This window comes from Balearica regulorum, chromosome 1 (genome assembly GCF_011004875.1).
Source record: "Balearica regulorum gibbericeps isolate bBalReg1 chromosome 1, bBalReg1.pri, whole genome shotgun sequence".
In the NCBI taxonomy this organism is placed as follows: domain Eukaryota; kingdom Metazoa; phylum Chordata; class Aves; order Gruiformes; family Gruidae; genus Balearica; species Balearica regulorum.
In genome coordinates this window covers 145,397,068-145,410,757 of record NC_046184.1, presented here as the reverse complement: position 1 = coordinate 145,410,757, position 13,690 = coordinate 145,397,068, and the positions used below count along the sequence as shown (strand labels likewise).

General features: G+C 43.9%; 1 protein-coding gene and 1 long non-coding RNA gene across 2 annotated transcripts in view; one reads left to right on the top strand and one right to left on the bottom strand.

Moving 5' to 3' along the window:
- The window catches only part of GABRB3 (gamma-aminobutyric acid type A receptor subunit beta3), a 115,857-nt gene extending 105,351 nt beyond the window's left edge, over window positions 1-10,506 (bottom strand). Inside the window, exons 1-3 of the mRNA XM_075737549.1 lie at window positions 9,990-10,506; window positions 9,742-9,833; window positions 9,500-9,567 (exon numbers count right to left, since the gene is read on the bottom strand). Coding sequence (XP_075593664.1) covers window positions 9,500-9,567; window positions 9,742-9,833; window positions 9,990-10,069 — 240 coding nt within the window. The 5' untranslated portion in view covers window positions 10,070-10,506. The remainder of the gene's footprint in view (window positions 1-9,499; window positions 9,568-9,741; window positions 9,834-9,989) is intronic.
- LOC142598587 (uncharacterized) lies at window positions 10,441-13,008 on the top strand. The gene is made up of 4 exons (XR_012832688.1): window positions 10,441-10,704; window positions 11,519-11,573; window positions 12,574-12,684; window positions 12,838-13,008. It is a non-coding gene; the product is annotated as an uncharacterized LOC142598587 (long non-coding RNA).
- Window positions 13,009-13,690: the final 682 nt, after the last annotated feature.

The window sequence follows — 13,690 nt, the reverse complement described above, 5'->3', positions numbered from 1 at the left end:
GGTAAGTAATCACCTGAATGGGAGATGTTAAAATACTCCTGATGTGATCAGGAAATACCCATGTGTGACTCCAGGGAACAAATCTCCTCCAGTAACTTCAGGGTTAACAGACCAGCAGAGCTTGATAGTGGGGCTATCTTACATCTCAAAAGAGCAAGGGATGAGCTATTTCTAATCAGATGGATTTCAGCTTGCTTTTAAAGGTTATCATCTTCTCTGTTCTACATGTATTTGGATTCAGGACTCACACAAAATCTACCTGAAAAATCCTCCATAGTTCAAACTGTATACAGAATTTTACACGCATTAACCTGCTGAGTAATATTATTTAGTGCTGCTGAAGACCAACTGTGTACCAGTTCAGCACAGTCTTCTACTTACCTTCAAAAAAGCAGGTTAAGGAGGACCAAGAGGTGGAATTCGTCCCAACATTAACTAAAAACTGAGCACCTATTCTAGGACAGTCAACTCCTCTCACTGTCTTCTCCATCCCATTACCCCGTTAGCACTTCTAGAGGGCCAGTCATCCTTATTGTCTGAAATAACTGTCTTAGAACAAAAAATATTGTCTTATGGAAGTGCTTCTCTTCTGTTACGGGGAGCTCTGATGATGAGCTCTGGCTGGATGCTGGTCACACGCTGGATAACCTATTTAAAGCTTGTGAAACAAGTCGTATTCAAGGACCCAATTCCCGCTGATACAACCATCCTGCATAGAGCTCTGTATTGACATAACTTCACGGCTTCCAGAAACTGTACTGGCTGCACCAGAGGTACTTCTGGCATCTCTGCAGAGTGCTGTATTATGCCACGGAGACATACCCGTGAACTAATGAAAATTCAACATTCATATTAGTATAAAGAAAAAAGTCATTAACTGCTATTGAACTGCCAATTATCCAGTGTAACTGCAGACCTCCCAGCACAGCTGTTTCACCTTCCCTCTCTGCTGTATGCAATATTACATTCATACTGCAGGTTACATTATCGAAGCAACCTGTAACTGGTTCCTAACTGCTGAGAGAACAAATTATTTTGCCAAAATTATTGGTTCAAATCCGTAATAGTGAATAATGAATTAGACATGCCTAGACTTGGGGATTTTTTCCTTGTAATCTTTGCAGTTATAAGGAACTGTGAAATTCAATTACAAATCTTAAATGAACTCTCCTTTTGAAACGATTCTTCTTTCAGCTAGTTTTTATGACTGTATCATCGGGGAGAAAACAGAAAGTTTGTCCTGGATAAGCGAAAACCCCTGATGGTAACTAAATATTACTCAACCTCTTCCACAGAAAGTTTTTATTATCCTTCAGCATCGATGGACTGGACCTCATATTACCTGAGTTTAAATTCTTTATATAATCAAATCTTTATTAAAATTAAAATTGTGAGGGAAAGTGTATCATCACTAAATGATCCTAATGCTCTGGTGACACCTAAACAAAAAGTACATGCTCTGAGAGTCTTGAGCCTTGGGAAGTCTCAAGTCACAAATCATGGGAGGTTGCAAAAGTACACTGGAGAAGTATTAGCAAGTGTTTATTTATTCTTCCCTAAGCGTGCACTACTGGCCTGTATCAGAGTCAGGACACTTGGCTGGGTGGACCTTTAGTCAGATATGTCATGGATCTTTCTGTGTTTGTATGTTTTCTGCCAATCATGAGATTGTCTGCTGTGCCTTTATCAAATTGCTAAGCTTTCTGTTTGATTACAAACATTATCTGAACAAGCACTCAGTGCATGAATAAAAATCTTCATATAAATATCACTCTTTCCCTTCTCTGTTTTCTTCTGTCTTCAAAGGAATGGGAAAAATTGCTAGGCATAGAGTAGGTATAAATCCATAAAGTTTCTGTGAGTTTTCCACTCCTGTTGTATAACTTAAATTAGCGCACCTCTTTATTACTTGGGCATGATGAAAGGCTGTCAACAGAAGTAAAAATTTACTTATGGTTACATGCACAGAAGTCTTGACCTTGAACTTCATAACTCTTTTTTTTTTTTTTTATGACCAGTATATTTGAAAGGAGATATGCAATGTCTGATGCAATCAATACAAAAGACACCAAGAACACAATGAAGATACAGGTATGTATGGTTGGTAACTAATGACATCATCTCAGATGGCATGGCATATCCTTATGACACCGTCATATATCAAAAACAACCTGTGAGAGACTCCTGATCTTCTGCAGCATCAGCAACGAGACCAGCAGAGCCATCCAAAACCATGCCAAGACACACTTGTGTGCACAACTCAGGGGAGGACTGACAGAAATAATCATTAAATCAGAGCACAGATTCACAGAAATACAGTACTGGAAAAGCTCTCAAAGCTTCAGCTAGCCCAGCCTCTCCAGGGGCAAGAGCCACACCACTGGAAGATGTATTTTTCTAGACTCTTCTTGAAAACCTGCAACAAAGGAGATGCTACAACACATGTGGCTAGCTGAAAACTGAAATCAATTACTTAATTAAAAATCAATTAATTAATTAATTTCTTCAGATCTTACTTCAATTGATGCTAAAGAGCAGCTCGTCAGCCTCCTCTCACCACCAGCTTCCTACATATTGGAAAATGTATGTCCTCTCTCTATCCTATTTTTCAGTGCTAAACAAAACCATTTACTTCAACATTGTTGCATATGCCCCGTATTCTAATTATTTTAATTAGAAACGTTTGTTTCCCTTCCTTATACCTCCTCCTCACTTCCATCTCCCTGCAAGCCAGTGCAAAAACACTGGACACAGCATTCTTGCTCAGGCTTCACTAATGGTGGACAGAGAAATCCCTGTGCCCTGTGAATGACGCTTCTATTTATGTACCCAAGAGTAAGATGTCTCTTTTTTCAATTGTATTGCATTTATGACTTGGATTAACTTTTTCACTTCCTTTAGACTCTGGCCCAGTAAAACCTGCACATCCTTTTTTTTTCTGCACTGCTGTTTAGCCAATTATTTCTTATTTTAATTACTGGATTCTTCCTTCCCTACAAAATGCAGCACTTTGTGCTTGCCCCTTCTTTATTTAGGGCCATTCCTCTAATTTGTAAACATCATTTTGAATTCCCTTTTTGTTCCCTGAAGTGTTTGCAATTATTCCAGATTGATGTCATCACAGATTGTATCTATTTCATCATCCAAGTCAGGATGATTCAACCTTGGCAGCTGGAGTTGGCTTTTAAAAAGCCTATTGCCACTTCCCAGCAACATTAACTACCTCCATGTCCCTGCATAGGCAGGTACTTTTCCCCTTCACGGCAGCTGCTTTCCTCTGTGGATAAGCAGAAGCCTGTCATCAATTCCCTTGGCCAAATAGGAGATATTCTCCTATCACATCGTCTGTTACAAGCACTTCTCTCTGTCGACAGGAACTATGAAACATGACAGGAGTGGAGAGATGGAGTCAGGCAGGCTGGGGGAGTTCACGGGTACTGTCCTGAGGAAGAAAACTGGATGGGGCCAAAAGAGAGGATTAGAAGGAAGGAATGCTCCTGTTGCCAGCTGGCAACTGGAAGGCAGGTAACCTGATGAGATAGAGTGTCCTCCAGGAGCCGTGCCTGTTGCTGCCATCTCCTAGTGGATGGCTGCTGGCTCACCACCGGCACGGTGACAGCACTCTGCAGGGCTATGCTGGCCTCAGGAGATGCTTCCCTGCTTGGGCAGTATTTCATTCTTCCTCCTTCTTTTTTCCTATCTGTCAAATACATACATGAATATATATATATAAATATATACACACAAAATTATTTAGGTGCTCTGTCTGCCATATCTATTTAGTATGATCTAGTAGTGTCCCTACATACATTAAATTATAAAATATATAAAAGCAAAAATCAGTATATAAAGTTATATATTCTATTTTATACTTTTGTGATTTGTGATCAAGTTATAAGCACTGCACACATGAATCTTCTAGCTAGAAAACTTGCGTTTGCAATAAAAATGATTATGTAATCACTCTATTAGTACAACTCATTTAATTTCTCCATCTGAATCTTAAAAGCAAACTATGTCACAACTCAGTTATGATTTCCTGCTTGAGGTAACTTTGAGATTCTGTTTGCAAAGTGTTTAGAAAGTAGCTGTTTATGGCAGAAAATATAAGCTATGATTATGATAGGAAACATAAGTTAGGTTTCATTGTGCCTAGCTGCAGCCACTTGAAGACTAACCAAGTTGCCTTGGCTCTCTCCGTAGCCATTCAAGGAAGATGGACACCTTCCAGAAAGATGAGTCCTTCCATCTTAAAAAAACCCCACACAGATGTCTAAGGTATCTCTTACAAATTAGTGCTTATCTTCTCACGATTCCAGAGGGAGCCTGGAGGATGATCTTTGGCTGGACACCTAGGGAACAATTCACTTACCTGAGCAAGGGTGTCTGGTGCCATTTTGGATGCTCTGGATCATGCAGGACCTCTGCACACAGCTGGCAGAGTCCCCTATAGGAGTCCACTACCCTTCTGGAGAGGCAGCTGGAGTCCAAACGGGATACCCTGAGGCACTTAAAATATCTAAGAAGCACTATTAAAGTGTCCTCTTTATTTTACGATAAATAGCTCTCTGGACTCCATCACTTGTGTTGACAAGAGTAAGACTCATTTGTTTCAACTTCAGGAGCTGGTGTCACGTTTAACACGTGCACAGAGCATGCAGACAAGGCAGAGGACTTGGGAGAGCTTTGCACCAACCTGGACTGGAGATTGGAGGGTAAGTACAATACCATGAAGCTGAAATGATAGTAGACATCTTTGCCTATGCAGCCACACTCTGTTCTAGATCCCCATTAACTACAGTTGTAGAGCTTAGCAATCCAGCTTTCATTTAGCCATCTAATTGTATACATCTCAATTTACATGAACTGAATCCCACTCCATTTTTTAGACATCTAAAGTAAGATGTGGCAAATCTCATCAACGGAAGTATGAAGGTTTTGCACCTTCAGTACTTCAGGTGAAGTATGAATTAATTCACCTTAAAATAATTATTTATGCATCACTGTCTAAGGAAAGTAGACAATATTTGCCTTCAGTGAGTAAGAACTTTAGCTGACCTTAGAGCAGCAACTAAAACACAGTTCATCAGAGAGATGTCAAAATTGCTTTGAAAATCAGCAGGCATCCAATGAAGTCCATATGCGTACTTGCAGTTTTATAATGGAACATATGTAAAAATAAAAAATTACAGTGTTAGCATAGAACAGATTACATCTTTTTCAGAAACAACAACTCATAAGTTTTATGGCCTGACTTTATGTCAAACTAATTTTCTGAGTACAGTATTCTCAAAACAGCAGGATGACTACACAGCCAATGATGCCTCCTGGGTTTTGCTGGTTTGAGTTTAATTTTATCGAAATTAGAGCCTTTGAACAATTCTGAAGTCCCCTCCATACACAAAGAGAATGCAGACAGCACTTTAGAGAGCTGTAGCACAAGTTTGCTTTCTTACAGGAGAACATACTATTCTCTGCAAAACATTATCTCTAAGGAAAAGTTTCCTTTTTGCACTGATCCCCTTGTCTTCTCTATCCACTTTATAGGTTTACCTCCCATAAACTATAAAACATATCCTAAAATGATGGGAAAATGAAAGCACAGCACCTAAGTCTTCCAGCTATAATGATGAGTTTAAAGAGGGGGTTATTTGGCGACTCAGCGTATTGATTATTTAACTTCCTACAGATAAAAAGCTGCGGGAGTATTTGGGTGCTTGAAAATTATATGCCTGGAACTAACGCATTTGATTCACATACCAAATGTTGAACAAGAATCAGACTGTAAAAAGAATCACAAACTGTGGATACTATCTGACTGGAAATAGGCTGACAGACTAGTCAAAAGCACGAGAACTGTTTTTTTCAATTCACATCAGCTAAGCAAAACATACCTCTAAAACACAGAAAGTACAGAACACAATCAACCCAAATCATGTAAAATGATCAGTTATAAAGCTAAATTATTGAAATCTGACAACAGTAATCTTCCATACTCTTTATTTGTGAAATGACTTACAGTATTTTCTCACTATTACTTCTGTTATTATTGATTAGTATTTGGTTTGGAGATATTCATTAATGTACATTTTACAAGCATTTACAGCAGTTTTAAATGCAAATACTTGAGGTATGCAGAAAAACAGATAGGTGGTTAAGTACCCAATTATGAGTATAACTTGTGATATAGGCAAATAATAATGGGAAAGCAAACCCAGGTAAAGCAGGGAAATAAAGCACATAACGGTGAGAGATATATATATGTATATATGTATATATGTATATATACAAGTCATTAACAGACTGCAACCCTTCCTTGAACAATGCACTTCTTACATGCAACTTCATTAATTCATTCTTGCTACCATATATGTAACTCAAAGTATAAATATCAAAGCATATTATTCTTACTTCATAAATGTTTGTGTTTTCAGTATGATGTAAATAGTATAGCAGAGTAACAATTTCAATAATGCTGCTCAATATTTTCAAAATGTTATGAGATGAAATAGAAATTGCCTATTTAAAATTTTTCAGTAGAACAATTTGATGCTGTGCAGTCCTGATACTTGCATCAGTCCTCCTGATCCAGCTTAGCATTTCAGCATCAAAAGTAAAAAAAATGTTAACTGTCCCAGGTAATCTGAGGAAGATGCACATTACTATTCAATAAGTGTATTCTAAAAAATAGCTACAGGTAGCCTAGATGCACGGAGGGCAAAGGATTTTTAATAACTTTCAACAGAAAGACTAAAAATACACAAATAAATTTTTAAAATGCTGGAAAGCCAAATTAATAACTAGTAACTGAAGATCCATAGAGGAATATATTATATATAAGCCTACAGTTTGATTAAGAATAAAAAAAGAGTATGATACAAGCTCTAATTCTTGTTACAAAGAATTGTCATTGTATCACTGAAAGCTACATTACAGACTGCCTATAAGCCAGTATAATAAAACTTGCTGTAATAACTTTTTATTTATATTAATAAAATTGAAGAATGTTAATTCTTTAGTTATTTTATTTTTAATATAGAGATGAATTTTAACAAGCTAATTTATAAAAGGTTACACTGATGTCTAGATTTAAATCAAAGGAATTTATGTCCGCATATCACAGTTCATAGAGAGAAATTCTTGTAAGACATTTCAATAGTTGATGAGGCTAAAGGTCAATGCTCACAGTATCTGCTTGGAATTAAATGAAAGAATATGTCAAAGATTAAAAGTTTAGTTGGTAACCAGCATGAAGTTCAACAGCTATGCCTCAGGTCTTCAAACTAACTGTGACTTTTTTTTTTTTCCCCTCCAAATTACTCTCTTGGAATGCATACTTCAGTAATCTTGAAAAGCTCCTTCTGTTCATCCTTATTCATCATTTCTTGATATTTACCCAAGAATCTTTGCAGATCAGTATAAAGTTACCTAAAATAAGTAGAAGTAATCAACTCAGGCAGTACTTGAATATAGCTGTGCTTAGTGAAAGATGACTTCTTTCACAGGGAGAAGAGACAAGCTCAGCTGAAAGTCCAGTTGCAGTAAGGTGTTCACCAACCAGAAGCCCTTTCTGCTCACTTTTCCTGAAGTAAATTAATACCGTTTTTGTAACAATAGTACTTTAGCAACTCTCTTCAGAAACACGTATTTGTTTCTGTTGCAAGATCTGTATTGATATTTTTCAGACTTTGCATTGTTCCGTGAGAGGGCACAGAAAAAAACTTTTCACTTCTTTAGAGCTCTGGCAACTAATGGGAAACAGCGGGCACTGACTTGCAGGCCAGCTAGAAACTAAATGGGTATGCTGGCTCACTGTCCGGGAGAAAGGGATGGCACCTCCTCCTGAGGAGCTCCGGTCTTATTCAAGATCTAATTACCCAGTCTAGCAGAACAACAAGCAGTGTAATTACTTACTTTTCCTTATACCCCTGCTACAGTGGATTGGACAAGATGTTATTTAAACCTAACAGGCTTTCCCACAGCTGGGAAAAAAAACCCCACGCACCATACATACCCTCATGTCCTCTCCAATCTCAGCCTGCCTTTCTCTGATATTTATTCCTTATGTGGCACTTCACACACACAAAGTATTATATATTAATTTAATGTGTAATGTAGTGCTTCCCTAAGTGTAGACCATAGCCAAAGGTGGGGGAAGGTGGCAGTGGGGATACTAAGTCAGGCTTTTCGATTACTCTTCAAAGACTCTGCTTCCATTTTTTTGAGAAGCAATCCTACAGGTACAGAAAAGTCTGTGGAATATACGAGGTGTCTCTGCAGCTGCCTGAATTTGCAGGAAGCCTAAAATAAACTCTTATAAATAAGAACTATTATCTCATTTGTGCCTCCTGAATGAGTAGAAAGGCAGACGTTGGCAGCACTTTTAACTGAAAACAGGTAACTGTATCTCTGTTAAAGCCATTTTTTAAAAAGATCAATAGTAGAGCAAAAAGTTTCTATCTCAGAATTTTGGGTAGAGCAGGTAAAAGAACGGGCAGGATTAATGAAAATACACAGACCATATATAAAGCCAAGCTATGCTAGCTTGTAACACTGCAACAGTGCATTGAAGGAGGGGTAATGCTGGTGTTAGTGTCATATTTAGTGAAACAGAGCCCAGCTTCCAAACGTGCAGATTATTATTTTTAATACCATAAATACAACCACAGCATTGCAGAGTACACTGGCCTTTTTACCTCCGGTTTGCAAAAGGAAAAATCTGATATACAGAGGGAATGAGTAATTTGCTAAGAAGCATGAAAAATCCACCTCAGATTTAGGATTAAGACAAGAAACAGCAATTCTGCCTTCCAACCCCAAACTGCCAAACTGCACAGACCCAGGGACCAAACGGCAGAAACACACTGAACACCTGCCTTATCCTAAGCGAACCTGACAGCCTCCGAACAGCATCACTCTGCGAAGCAAAATTACAATTCCTCTGAAACCCGTACGCAATCGCGCCTGCTCCAGATGCACAACAATAATTAACGCACTCGCACATGTCAGAGTTTCATCCACCGACAAGCTGGGTTGTTGGGATGCCTGAACCGCGCAAGACGTGGGGAGATGCCGACAGCCGCGGCCCTCCGCCACGGGCCCCCGTCGACCGCTGCCACCAGCCCGCTCCGCTCCGCATCCCGCCGGCTGCGGGGCCGCGGCAGGTGCCGGTGGCCCGGCGGAGCCGGGAGGCAACGGGAGGGGCGGGGGGGGGTGTCAGGCGGCCCGGCACCCCCGGGCTCGGCCGGGCCACGCACACCCGCGGAGGCAGTCGCGGGCAGCGAGAGGGGAAAGGGACGAAAGGGGAAAGCGCGTCTCCAGGGAAATAAAGTTTGCAGGTGGAGATGACAGCGCTCGGCGCCCCGCTCAGCTCGGCCGCCGCCCGCCCTGGCAGCAGCGACTTCGTGCCAAAAGAGGGACGGGGAACGGGCGGCTGTGACCCGCCGGGCGGCAGCCCCGGCCCCGGCCCCGGCGCCGGCCGGGCCCCCCCGCTACTCACCATATTGACTTCTGAAACCATGTCGATGCTGGCGATGTCGATGTTCATCCCCACGCAAACGGGCGGACCTGCGGGCAGAGGAGACCGTTACCCGCCGCCGCTCCGCGACCTGGCGGCGAGAGGGGCCGCGGCAGCGGGGACGCGGGAACCGGCTCCGCCGTGCGGGAGCGGCGGCAGCCCCGGGGCGGCGGGGGGGGGGGGGGGGGGGGCTCCGGGCGGCGAACCCGGGCAGGGCGACTCACCTCCGAAATCCGGCCGGAGGCGGATGTCGTAGCCCTTCAACAATTTATCCACAGTTTCCTTCACGAAGGACATGTTGCCGGGGTCGTTCACACTGTGTGGGAAAGAGACGGGGGGGGTGTCGGGTGGGGGAGGCAGAGGATGGGGTGCGGGGGAACGGGGGCGACGGCGGGGTGGGGGGGGCAGCGCATCAGCTTGTTCCCCTGGCGAAACGCATCCCGCCCCGCCGCCGGGGCACGCTGGCTCCTACCTCTGGGCGCAGCAGACCACGGCCACCAGGACGGGAGCGGAGAAGATCCCGAAGATCCTGCCTCCTCCAAAGCCCCACATCCCTCCGCTCCGCGCTCCCTCCGCGCAGCAGCAGCCGCCGCCGCCGCCGCGATCCGGCTGCCCCAGCTACCGCTGAGGAAGAGGCGGAGGCGACAGTCCCCGTCCCCCTCCCGCCCCCCCCCCCAAAAAAAAATCCCCCACCTCCTGCCCCAACACCGCTGCCCGGTCCGCGGGAGCCGCCCGCGCACCCGGCAGCGCCCACCCTGCGGCCGGACGCCGCCGAGCCCCGGAGGAAGCCGCCCTCCGCCGGAGCCCGGCCGCCTGCCTGCCTCCCTTCCACCCGCCGTCCCCACACGTCGCCGCCCGCCCTGCCGCCTTCCCGCCAGCCGGGAAGGGAGGGGAGGGGAGGGCGCCGCCGTCCCTCCCGGCGGAGAGCCCGAGGAGGGGCGCCGTGGGCAGCGGGGCTCGCCGGGGCCGGCAGCAGGAGGCGGCGGCTCCCCCGGCGCCGCCTCGGGGTACGCCCGCCCCGCCGGCTACGGCACCGGCCCCGCGGCACACGCCCTGAGGCAGGGGTGTCCCCTCCCAGCCCCCCGAGGGGAGCTCCCCGCAGCCCGCTCCTTCTCTTCGGGAGAACGAGGGGATCCCCGGGGGGCGAGCGGGACCGGGGCAGCCCGCCGGGACCCACCTGGAGCCGGGTGAGAGGGGGCTGCCTGCCCGACGCCGGGCCGGGCTGAGCGGGTGCGGGCCTCGCCTCAGCCCTTGGGCAGGCAGGCCGCCCTCCCCTGCCCCTCGGCCTGCTCCAAGCGGGATGACTGCGCCCACCTGCCCCTTGGCGTGTCCTGCGAACCATGCTGGGTGGGAGGCCACGGGGGCGGGAGAGGGAGCTGGGCCCGGAGCCCTGCCCTGGCCCCACAGGGCTGGAGGAGGTCCCAGCCATGGCCAGGGGTGAGGTGTGCATGTAGAGGTACTGGGCCTGAGGCTCCCTGCAGCCACGCCCGTGTGGATGCCATCCACACGGACCGAGAGCGTCATGTTTTGCCAGGCAAATGTGACGTGGGACGGTAGTGAAGGGAAACTGCCCTGGTGTCAAAGGGACACACGGTGAGAGCTGTCGGCGCTCTGTTGTGTTGCCTGTGAACTTCTGGGTGCTCTTAACTGTATAAATCATTGGTTGGGGTGGAGAAAGCAAAGTTGTTATTATTGTTAACCTCCTTCCAGGTTAATTAGTCCTTTCAGCAGGACTAATTGGCATGGAAACAGAAGCACGCTGACTTGGCTATATTGCTTTTGGTTCCAGAGCCAGCTCCTTCTCAGGGCCAGACCTCTTCACCATGCTCTACCAATGGTGTAAACATGCCCTTAGCCAGCTCCTGCTTCTGGTTACATTGCAATCGGTGTCTGCTCGTCCATGACAGAGAACAACATTTCCCTAGTCAAGGGAGAAAAGCAATGTCATTTTTTTTTTACTTTTGCCACCTGTTTTTCCTTCTACGTATCCTCTTTCCTTAGACAAACTGCTAGGAAAAGGAGGGACACTTGAGGAATGCCATGGTGTTATGTACAGGTGAGAAAGCATGAATGGCTTTTCATCTCTGCTCAACAAATTCTTAAAAAGAAAGACAAGTGCCATCCATGGCGTACGTCCTGACCTTGTTGCTGTTGTAGTTAGTAATAAAGCTTAAATAAAAGAAAGAGCAGGCTCAGTTTAAAAACAATATAAAACACTATAGGCAATGAGGAAAAATTTAGAGAAACTGAGTGTTGCCAAATCCTGTGATTTCGTTTTAAGTCTTGCAATATTTGGGGTTTTTAATAGTGCCATAATTACTATGATTATAAAGTAAGTGAAAATCTTAGCTTTCAGTTAAAAGCTAACAAGGCTTATGATGAAAGCTTGAGAATTGTGACATGAAGCATACATGACTCAGGGGCTCAAAAATGAAAAGTCAAATAATAAATACATATTATATATACATTATATATTAAAAAGTGATTTGAGAGCCCTGGATCCTGATTTTTCTTTAATGCTATGGATGGGCTGTATTGAAGACTCGTTCTTTCAAAGGCTTGAGAGAAAGTGAATTTAGGTAAGGGTACCAACTCGGTTCTCCCCCTAAGTGCTGAAAGAAAGTGTTAACACTGTGAAGAAAATATTTCTTATGAAGAATTTAACATGGTTTAAAAGAAGCCTTTAAGCACTAATAACATTTCTTAAATAGATTGTCGGTTTTATAACAGAAATAAAATATTTTAGAGAACACTACTTCTGATTAATGCGCTGTCCTGGTACTTTTGAAACACATCTGATGTAGGAATGAATCAACAGTGCTGTAGAATCTGTCATATTTTATCACTTCATTTAAGTATTTGTCTTCTTGATCTTTCAGAGCAACCATTTCCATTTACTTGTGGGTAGTTAAAGATAATCCAGGTTGGAGCTGATGGGACAAGGAAGTAGTTAGAGGGATATGGAGCATTTGTTCCTTGAGACTTTGGATTCAATTAGCCTTAGCAGTAACTGAAAGACAATAAAAATTATAAATAATCAATGATTTTCATGAAAGGTAAAAATCATCTTGACTTCTGAGTGATGTGGCATTTACAGTGAAAATGGCACTTTGGGTTTTCAACACAAGAAAGACTCAGAACAAAGCTTCTGTGGCAACGGTCTGGAGGTAAGATCCAGCAAAGCCCTGCATAGTGCTGAGTATTTAAGGAAATAATGGAAGCCAAGACTTTTGGGGAGCCATTTAATGTGGCCAATAGGAAAAAAAATGAGCAGTGAAATAGACTTCTTGTCCTGCTCCAAAATTTTCTCCTGGATTTAGGCTCCTAAACGTCTCCCTTCAAAAAGCAAAGAGGTTATTTCCAGGTATGGCAGGAAGGAGTCTAGACACTTTTATCCACCAAATCGAAGCACCCAGTCAGAACCTGCAGGTTCTCCATCCAAGAAAATCCCAAGGATGTATCTTCTGAGACCAGGCCAGACTGCAGGACCTTGGGTAAGGTTTTTGTCTCTGTTGTTTGAAATGTGCCACTTTTCAGCGAATAGTTAAGTAAGGTAGAGAGGGAAAGAGTTAACATGACTGTGTGGCCTAGCGATTTGGCTCTTCTCTATGAAGTACTGTTATTTCATAAATAATCCAGTAATTCATGAATTAATTACTGGATAAAATAAATCAATGTTCAGTGGTGTAAGGAACAGAACCCAATGCTTTGCTCCCCTTAGGTGCCTTCATCATTGCTCATTTTCACTCTTGCTCTTTTTTCCAACATACAGTCTGTCCCAGTAAAATTATCCCTGTAAAAGATGAGACTTCAAATGTTGTAGTTCAGGTACTAAAATTCATCACTGTTTCTACTACTTTGGGGAATGTTCCAGCCTCTGGGCCACTAGACAGTTAAGATCTATGCTCCCAATTAAATTTAGTTCAATAAGGTAAGCACAGCGATATTCCTCTCTTCCTTAGCATTGCCAATATTGGTAAAGGCCACTTCAGAAATGGATAAGTCTAAACTGCAAAGGCAAGCATTATGTGTGAGGGAGAAATAGGACTGTCCTTGGGCCAATGCAAATAGATGCGGCAGAATACACCTGCCAAGCCTACATGTGAAAGAAGTCCTTGGGGTGAGTGGGGTTACAGTGGATTCGTCAGCTATGTCTGGGTTAGCAAGCACCGA